General features: G+C 38.5%; 1 protein-coding gene across 1 annotated transcript; it reads left to right on the top strand.

The window, feature by feature from the left end:
- Window positions 1-7,333, top strand: LOC104214139 (protein CHAPERONE-LIKE PROTEIN OF POR1, chloroplastic). The gene is made up of 5 exons (XM_009763772.2): window positions 1-297; window positions 432-520; window positions 1,107-1,489; window positions 6,900-6,976; window positions 7,108-7,333. Exons 1-5 carry the CDS (start codon window positions 239-241, stop codon window positions 7,256-7,258), a joined length of 759 nt encoding a protein of 252 aa, XP_009762074.1. The 5' UTR covers window positions 1-238; the 3' UTR covers window positions 7,259-7,333.
- The last annotated feature ends 2,497 nt before the right edge of the window (window positions 7,334-9,830 follow it).

The raw sequence follows: 9,830 nt of genomic DNA, 5'->3' as shown, positions 1-9,830 counted from the left end.
AGAGGGGGCACAATGCGCACCAGGCACAATCTAGAGACCACTAGAGAACACGATATCATAATCGAAAAGCTTAGCAAGAAGTTCCTCCTTTGCAGGCATTCAAGTTCCACCTAACCGGAGACGGAGTGAACCACCTCGGCCGGCACGGCCTATATGGAAAAATTTTCTCCACAATAAGCTCGATTTTCATTCAGAAATCAGTTCAAAATCTAGGGTTCTTATTGGAGGGGACAATTTCATGGCGTCAACTCTCATCTCGAAACCTACCCTTTCCTCTGCTTTCCTCGGCCAACAACTGTAAGCATCTCTGCCTAGAGAAATCTTCCGTGGGATTTTCTTGTCTATTATAAGTCGTATATTGAACATTTGGGATCTATTAAGTTGTTGTTGGAGTTTAAAAGTTCCTAATTTTTTATTTTTTATTTTTGCAGTTCGACTAGAGGAAATTCAAAGAGGTCGGCACCCTCTGGTTTGTTTCTAAGGGGCCCAAGATGTGCGGCGACGGACACTCCTTATGGAGGTGAGTTTTTTGATACTAACACCCATCAAATTAAAACGTATGAGAAGGGAATTGTCAAATAGATAGAATAGACAACAGTAATTGATGAATTTTAGTAGGTTTAGATAGATAAATCAATGGCCGGTTTGGATTTCTGGGTTAGTGTTGAAGTTTGTGTTACAATGTTATAACGGGCTTGAATCTTGGTGCTCAAGGAGCTGAGTTGAAACTAAGTATTTAGTAGGGGAACTTTATACTCAAAAGTATTCAGAGAATTGAAACTCTGTAAATTTCTCTACTGAAAACTCCATTGAAAATGATAAGGGATTAAAACAAAAATTCTGGGGCACAGATATCTTTCTGAAGCCTTAATCATTCCCTCCAAGCCAAATTATTGAAAAGGGCGTTGACTTTTTTCACTTAGATAAGTTTTTTTGTGTTTCCAAGGAGCTGTAAGAAGAGGGAAAAAGGGATAGTTAAATTAACCTTGTCTTTTGGTATTGGATATGATACATATGTATATTGGATCTCAGGTTCTTTTCGAAATGTTTGTTTAAAATTCTAGCATTAAACTTTTATGCTGATGTTCATGATTCGATTTTGGAAGGTAATATTCCGCAGTTTCCTCGAGTGAATGTTTGGGATCCCTACAAACGTCTTGGAATAAGTCGCGATGCTTCTGAGGAAGAAGTTTGGAGCTCACGCAACTTTTTGTTAAACCAGTATTATAATCACGAGAGAAGTGCAGAATCAATTGAAGCTGCCTTTGAGAAGATACTAATGGCAAGCTTCATAAATAGAAAGAAGACAAAGATTAACTTGAAAACAAGGCTAAAAAAGAAAGTCGAGGAATCTCCCCCTTGGGTTCAGAACCTCCTCAGTTTTGTGGAACTTCCACCGCCTGTAATTATTTTGAGGAGATTATTCCTCTTTGGATTCATGGCTTGCTGGAGTGTGATGAACTCTGCTGAAGCTGGACCTGCATTCCAGGTTTGTTCCGTCTCCATTTTGATCCATGAGATGTCTTCAAAGCTAATTTGTCTTGACGATACCCGTTGGGATGGGAAGGGAAGGTTCTTACGGCACACTATGTTTTCTCGCTGTGAATAAATGTTTTCAATGAGTGCAAATTGATTCAGAGATAAGTTTCATAGGCGAAAAGATCTATACAAGTGTTTTTAGTTTTCCATTTTGGTTATTAGAGCTAAATTTACAGCCTACAAAGATTGTTGCTTAAAGGTTTTTATTAAAGTCACTACTTTTTAATGCATTAATTTGGCTTTTAGCGCCAGGTCGTTGATAGTGTCTCTCTATTGCGATTATGGACCGTACATGCATTCCACATTTGCCAACCCCTCCCGTATGCCAAACCAAAAAATAGATAAATATAGAAAACAAGAGAGATGAGAAACTTTACTGATATCAAAGAAAAGGAAAGATAAGGATACCCAACACAACATGTAAAGAGAATGAAAATGTCAATGTTCTCCTGTTGATAAAGAATTATATCTGATAGTCTGCAAAAAGGCAAAGAACTTGTTTTTTATTCATCTGAATTGTTTCCTTTTTTTCATAACCGTGGTGTTCGGCCAGTTTGCGCGCACCTTGACTAATTCCATGGGGTACCTGCTATCTCCCACCAGCACAGCGGCACAGATACCGGGTAACTCTGTCCACCAAGGCTTGGACAGATGTGAAAAAATCAATTAGTGATTTACCTCTGCTGGGATTTTCATCTGAATTGTTCCGTGATGCCTTGTAATATCATTACAATAAGATATCCTTGCCGAACATCTTCATTTGCCCTGTTCTCGACAGTGGAAAGGTGGAGGGGGCTTGTTTAAGTAAATAACAAGTGGCCACTTTATATTGTTGTTTGATCCCCGCATTTCTAAGTGTATGGACTATAGTCTATGATGATCCTCACTGCTGGAGCTAGGTTTTGTGATGAGTTAGGGCTAAGGTCCATTTTCTTTACATGTTATTATAATCGGGAAAGGTCTGGCTATAATAAAGTGTAAAGAAAATGGACCTTAGACCTAACTCATCACAAAACCTTTTGAAGCACCCATGTTATATTACTCCACGTTCCAGACATCCAACCTTGAGCATGAGGGGGTGTCAACTCCCTCATAAGTAAAGTCAATGAGTTGTAGTCTTTTCATATGGTCTTCGAGAAACCTCAGTACTTGAGCTAGCTGTTTGGATTGAGTTATGTCCAAGGTACATTTTCTTGATTCCAAGCTGAATCATAGGAAACAACCTTTTGTACTCTCAAATATCTTTTTATAATCCTCTTTCATCTCTCTGGCTTCTACATAAGAAGGGTCATTAATTATGAGCCCCGTACATCTCCAGGGAAATGAAAAAAACGGAGTAAAAGAGCTGTAAAAAGTCGAGCAGTTCATTGGACAAAGAAGTATTAAGTAAAAAATACCTCTTTTCTGTTTGGAAGCTAGTGGTACGGGGGGGGGGGGATTTTGATGTTTTGGGATAGTAGAGTTTGGAAAGAGGAGGTGTTGCAGATTGAAGCTTATACTGTGACATGCAGATTTGAGGCACTTTTGCAAAGTTTTGAGTGCCACATAATAGGGGTATATGCTCCTAATTGCTACATTGAAAGGAGAGCAGTTTGGAAGGAAATAGGTGGTGTTAGAGGATTGATGGAAGGACCATGGGCTGTTTGTGGTGACTTTAATGTCACCAGGTATGCTTCTGAAAAAAGAAATTGCAATAGGAGAACTAGAGCTATGTTGGAGTTTTCAGGAGAACTAGAGCTATGTTGGAGTTTTCAGACTTTATTGAAGATATGGAATTGATTGATCTTCAACTGGATGGGGGTTCTTTTACTTGGTTTAAAGGGGATAACCGAGTCCCTGCTTCTAGAATTGATAGAATATTGCTATCCCATCCCTGCTTCTGGATGGGATGTTAGTTTCAGAAACATCAAGCAAACCCTTCTTCAAAGATTGGAATCTGATCATGTACCTGTATCTTTACAATGTGGTTCCTAGGAGCAAACCAAATCCTATTTCAAATTTGATAATTGGTGGCTAAGTACTGAAGGTTTTGTTGACATGATCAGAGAATGGTGGTCTTCTTTCGAGTTCTCAGGGAAACCAGACTACATCTTAGCATGTAAACTTAAAGCTCTTAAAGGCAAGCTTAAGGAATGGAGCAGAAGTAGCCAGGGTAATTTGGCCTTGCAAAAGACCAATCTGCTAAGTCAAATAGCAGCTTTCGATTCAATTCAGGATATTAGAGCCTTGACGGAGGATAAATCAGTCAAGAAGATATCTCTCCTTATGGAATACGAAGAACACATAAAAAATGAAGAAATTGCATGGAGGCAAAGATCAAGGGCCCTTTGGCTTAAGGAAGGGGATAGAAATACAAAGTTCTTCCATATAACTGCTAATGCTCACAAGAGAAGCACCAACATAGACCAGTTAGTGACCCACGGTGAAACAATAGAAGAGCCAGATAGAATCAAGGGTGAGATTATTGATTTTTATAAAATATTGTATACAGAGGCTGAAGGGTGGAGACCAACGATCAATTTTGATAACTGTCCAGTAATATCTGAGGAAGAAAAGGAGTTTTTGCAAGGAAGTTTTGAGGAACAAGAGGTTTTAGATTGTCTGAAGATATGTGCAGTGGATAAAGCTCCCAGACCTGATGGCTACATAATGGGCTTCTTTGTAAAGTGCTGGGATGTTTTGAAGCAGGATATTATGGCTATTTTCCGGAATTTCCACTCCCATGGAATTTTTGAAACAAGTTTCAATGCTACATACATTGCTTTGATCCCTAAGAAGACAGGAGCTAAAGAACTAAGAGATTTCAGGCCTATAAGCTTGATAGGCAGTGTTTATAAGTTGTTCTCAAAGGTTTTGACAGGGAGACTCAAAAAGGTGATAGAAAAATTGGTGGACTCACAACAAATGACCTTCATTAAAGGAAGACAAATAATGGATGCTGTTCTGATAGCTAATGAAGCTGTGGACTCTAGAATCAAACACTAGAATCAAACAGAAGAAGCTAGGAATTCTTTGTAAACTAGACATAGAGAAGGCATATGATCATGTCAACTGGAACTTCTTGTTGAAAATGTTAGACATAATGGGTTTTGGGGAGAAATGGATCAAATGGATAAAACATTGCATCTCCACTGTTAGATTCTCTATTCTTATTAATGGATCTCCTGAAGGATTCTTTCCTGCACACACAGAGGTTTAAGACAAGGAGACCCGCTGTCTCCTTTTCTGTTCATACTAGCAATGGAAGGTCTTAACAATATGGTTAAGACAGCAAGAAGTCAGGGTTGGATCAAAGGTTTTGAGGTAGCCAAAAATGGAAACAATAGTCTGGAGGTTACACATCTCCAGTATGCGGATGACACTTTAATTTTTTGGGATGCAAAAAAGGAGCAACCGAGGTTCTTGAGAATTATCTTGGTACTATTTGAAGGCATTTCAGGACTGCACATCAATTGGAGAAAAAGCCACTTGTTCCCCATCAATAAAGTTCCTGAAATGGAGCATCTGGCACTAATCTTGGGTGGAGAAGTAGGAAGCCTACCTACAATTTACCTTGGTATGCCCTTGGGAGCAAAGTCTAAATCTAAGCTGATTTGGAATTCTGTTATTGAAAAATGTGAAAAGAAGCTGGCTAGATGGAAATCCCAATATTTGTCTTTGGGTGGTAGACTCATCTTGATCAACTCAGTCTTAGATTCTCTTCCAACATACATGATGTCCCTCTTTCCCATTCCTGCAGGGGTTACTCAGAGACTTGATAGACTTAGAAGATTCTTTCTTTGGCAAGGAAACAAAGAAAAAAGGGCTGTTCATTTGGTTAAGTGGAAATCTCTTACAATTGGCAAAGCTCATGGTGGTTTAGGCATTAGGAACCTGAAGAACCAAAACAAGGCCCTAAAGATGAAATGGTTATGGAGGTACTCACCGGAAATTGGAACCTTATGGAGCAAGGTAATCAAAGCTAAATATGGTGAGGAAGACAAGTGGATATCAAAGGTAGTTAATACAGTATATGGAGTTAGTTTATGGAAGTCCATTAGGTCACTTTGGCCTGTGATGAAGAGTCATTCTTCCATAAGAGTAAATAATGGCAACAAAACCTCCTTTTGGAAAGATAACTGATTGGGAGTTGGTTGTTTAAAGGAACTCTTCCCTGATATATATGGTTTGGTTCAACATCAGCATAGAACAATAGCTGAAGTATGGACCCCCCAAGGTTGGGATCTTATATTTAGGAGGATGTTAAATGATTGGGAGGTGGCTAGGTTAACTGAGTTTTACAAACAATTGGAAGACTTTAAAGGGTTACAGAGTGGGGTGGATACACTATGGTGGCAGGGACACAACAAAGGTATGTATAAGGTGAGTTCAGCCTATAAGCTCTTAAACCATTAATCAGCAATTAACTAATTGGCTTTGGAAGCATATTTGGAAAGTAAAAGCTCCATATAAGGTAGCTTGTTTTACTTGGCTGCTAGCAAAGGAGGCTGTCTTGACCCAAGACAATCTCAAAAAGAGAGGGATTCCACTGTGTTCAAGGTGCTTTCTATGCGGGGAAACAGCCATCTATTTCTTCAATGCACGACAACAGATCAACTATGGAAAATCTTTATTAATCTCAGAGGTATAGCTTGGACAATGCCTAGTAAGATTACTGAAGTGCTTTTTAGCTGGGATGAAGCTGGAGCAAGAGACAGAGATAGATGGAGGATTGTCCTAGCATGTATTTGGTGGACAATCTGGAAAGAAAGGAATTCTAGATGTTTTGAGGACAGTAGCAACTCAGTACACAAGATCAAACTAAACTGTGTTTTACTTTTTTGTTTTTGGTGTAAGCAGATCTACACAGAGAACACTATGTCAATCCTAGATATTCTAGAACTTTGCTAGGACTGCATAGCAGAACTTTTCTTTTCTTTTGCCTTCTTGTAAATATAGTTTCAGTACAACCTATGTACTGAGTTGATTAATATATACAAATATGTTACCATCTCAAAAAAATATATACCTCTTTTCATCCGTCTACAGAATATTTGGCTTTATCAAAATCCCCCTTACTGCCTATACAAAACCACATAAGAGGCCACTAGTTTTGCAGTTTTAACTCCTTTACAGTATAAAATCCAAAGGCTATAAGTGATGTAAATTAATCTCCTGTATTTTAGTTGAAAAAAGCAGACAGTTCCAGAGCTTGACCTATTTGATAATACAAAGTTTATATTGGGCGGCTGTTGGTGGAATAGTGGTTTGGTGATTTCAGTCTGGATCACTCCTCTGAAATAATTGGCTCTTACAACTTTTTCAAAGTTTTATATGAATGTCTCCAATTTTAATTACAATTTGTTCTTTCTTTTATGCAGGTAGCTATATCTTTTGGAGCTTGTGTGTACTTCCTTAATGACAAGACAAAGAGCATAGGAAGAGCTGCTCTTATAGGGTACGTTTATTGGTTCTCTCTGTTTTCATGAACAAAAAAGTTACTGGTTTCTAAAGTCCAAACATTTTCAGATATTTCACTTTCATTATTGACTTCGACTATCACTCAGTGTGAACCTTTTTACATTTCAGGTTTGGAGCCCTAGTGGCTGGTTGGTTTTGTGGTTCACTGTTGGTTCCCATGATCCCTCCGAATCTGTTGCACCCAACTTGGAGTCTTGAACTCTTAACATCTCTCTTTATTTATGTTTCCTTGTTTCTGGGCTGTACTTTTCTCAAATGAAGCTCTACAGAACCCGTTTTGCTGTAGCAGTTTTTACATGTCGCATCCTGATTAATTCATGGTGTTCCTTCAGTATTTTGTTCCTTCAAGATCGTTATATTGTTATATTGCGATAGGAAATTGTTATCGAGCTACTAGGAGTTTAGTCCGAATTTGTGTCCTCCCTTTATGCTTGAATTTTCCAGTGATGTTGTAAGTGAGACACACATCTGGCTTTCTCGTTTTCCTTTCACCAAATTAAAGTAAAAATTAAGCGAGAGAAAACGTGCCTGTTACTACACCTGCTCATCCTATTGGTTCCTTCATCTTCTATACTGGCGTTTCTCTTATCTGCAAGATCTATTTAATTGCAAATCACATTTGTTCGACATATTGACGTAGCATGTGCAGAGAGATGAAGCAATCTTGTGTCATGGTTCTATTGAAACATTTTCCTCTCTCATTTACCAGAGATTGTGAACTATTTTGAGTGGCTGACAGTGATTACAGTACATTTAGAGAAGATGGGTATGTATTATACTTCAGTAGTGTATATAGTGTGCTTCTCCTGGCAGTGGCTTGTAAACAAAGAGTGAGGTCGCGGAGCACTTGATTATGATCGGAAGAGTTAACAGATTAAGTTTGATGTCAGATTATTATACTTCAGATTCTTTTTTCTTGTCGATTTACCAATTAAGTTTTAGTAATTTGAATCAGAAAAAATTGTGTACATTAGGTCTCTGATAGATTTTGGCAAGCTTCTTGTCGGTGGGACGTCTAATTCTAGCAGTAGGATAGCTTCTCGCTAAACATATAATAAGAGAAGAGAAGTCGGTAATAAACAATAAATACAATATCAATGTCTTATAATATAAACCAAGCTTCAGTCAAACAAATAATCTTTAGGAAACTGGAAATGTGACAAACCAATATGGTTCAAGGGTATGGTTTATGCCTATGGTATCCCTTTGATCTGTTGTTCCTGAGAGCGCAGCAGCCAACACAGTAAACAATGAGGACGACAAAGAAGAGGCCAAAGTTGATGAGGGACAATTTCTTCCAATCTTTCTTGATTTTGTCAAGGAATGCTGTCTTACATGATTGGCAGTTGAAGCAGAGCTCAGTTTGTACATTGCTCCATATTTTGCAGTCATCGAGAGGTTGTGAGTTCGAGTCTCCCCAAGAGCAAGGTGGGAAGTTCTTGGAGGGAAGGATGCCGGGGGTCTATTTGGAAACAGTCTCTCTACCCTAGGGTAGGGGTAAGGTCTGCGTACACACTACCCTCCCCAGACCCCACTGAGTGGGATTATACCGGGTTGTTGTTGTTGTTGTTGTTGTTGTCTGGTACGGCCGGCCCTGCTTTGGGCATAGTCCAGTAGGTAGCGTTGTGGAACTCTAAGCCGCAGTAAGAGGGTGGCTTACAGCAACTCGACTACATGCGCAAAAAAATAAAAACAGAGATTTAAGTTATATAGAATGATATTCAAAGTAGTAAATTTTTGTTATACTGTCTGAACTTAAAATCTTAAAACAATTATAGCATCTTCATTAGGTAATTTCTCTCTTAACTCTGATCTGATCAATGAGCAGAGCTCCTCAGACGTTGAACCAAAAATGACTTGGAGTTGGAACCGCTACGACTTCATATAAACATAAAACTCAAATGTGACAACAAAACCGAGTGGAATTAATCTTAAATGCTGTCACCCTTTTTCTCAAAACAATACATTTCAAGCCAATTTCTTTTCAAAATTTAAGAATAAATAGAAAAAAAACTAAAGTGGATATTTCCAGGATTGCTCTGTGTAGTACCTATCTCAATAAATGAGTGTATATTGCATTCTCGTCTCTTTTGATTGAATTTTTAAATGGAGATACTAAAAGTGTAGGGTTTTAGTGTGAATAGTTTATCAACAGTGGAAAGATCACAACAACTCCATTGCAGAAGGAATAATAGATGCATTTTCATCGTACTAGTACACAAAATATCCCGCATTCACGTAGTATCCGTACCCTAAGGGGTGTAATGTGGACAACCTAGTACCTACTCTAATACAAGCATTAGTGGCTGCTTCCACGGCTCGAACCCGTGACCTATAGAAACGGAGACAACCTTTACTGTTACTCCAAGGCTCCCTTCGAATGGGTGATGCATCATATGCAACATATTTACTGATAGCAATTAGATTAGCAATTTTATTTCTCTAAAAGAAATGGTGGCGTCTGGACTAAAACATCGTTTATTTTTTTATTTTTTGGTTGTACGTGTGTGTTTGGAGTTGGTTGTAAAGACAAAAAAATATTAAGAACCTGAGTAGCAGAGAGGCTATATTTGTAGAAGTCAGCGCCTTTCTCAGTAGGTAGACGTTGACAATATTTGGTATCAACCAAACAACTCTTAATCTCCTCCCAATTTTCAGCATTAACCACATACTTCTGCAACAGGACCCAATCAATCCCAGTACCGAAACAATCAGTAGAGAAATTCCCAGTATTAACAAAGGTTTCTGAAATACTTTTTGGCAAAGTGTAGCGCTGCCTTCAAAACGGAGCCAAATTGAAAACCCTATGGCTACAAGTGAAACCGCTAGGG

This window comes from Nicotiana sylvestris, chromosome 3 (assembly GCF_000393655.2).
Source record: "Nicotiana sylvestris chromosome 3, ASM39365v2, whole genome shotgun sequence".
Classification (NCBI taxonomy): domain Eukaryota; kingdom Viridiplantae; phylum Streptophyta; class Magnoliopsida; order Solanales; family Solanaceae; genus Nicotiana; species Nicotiana sylvestris.
The sequence above is the reverse complement of the archived record's forward strand: the minus strand, read 5'-3'. Positions and strand labels throughout refer to the sequence as shown.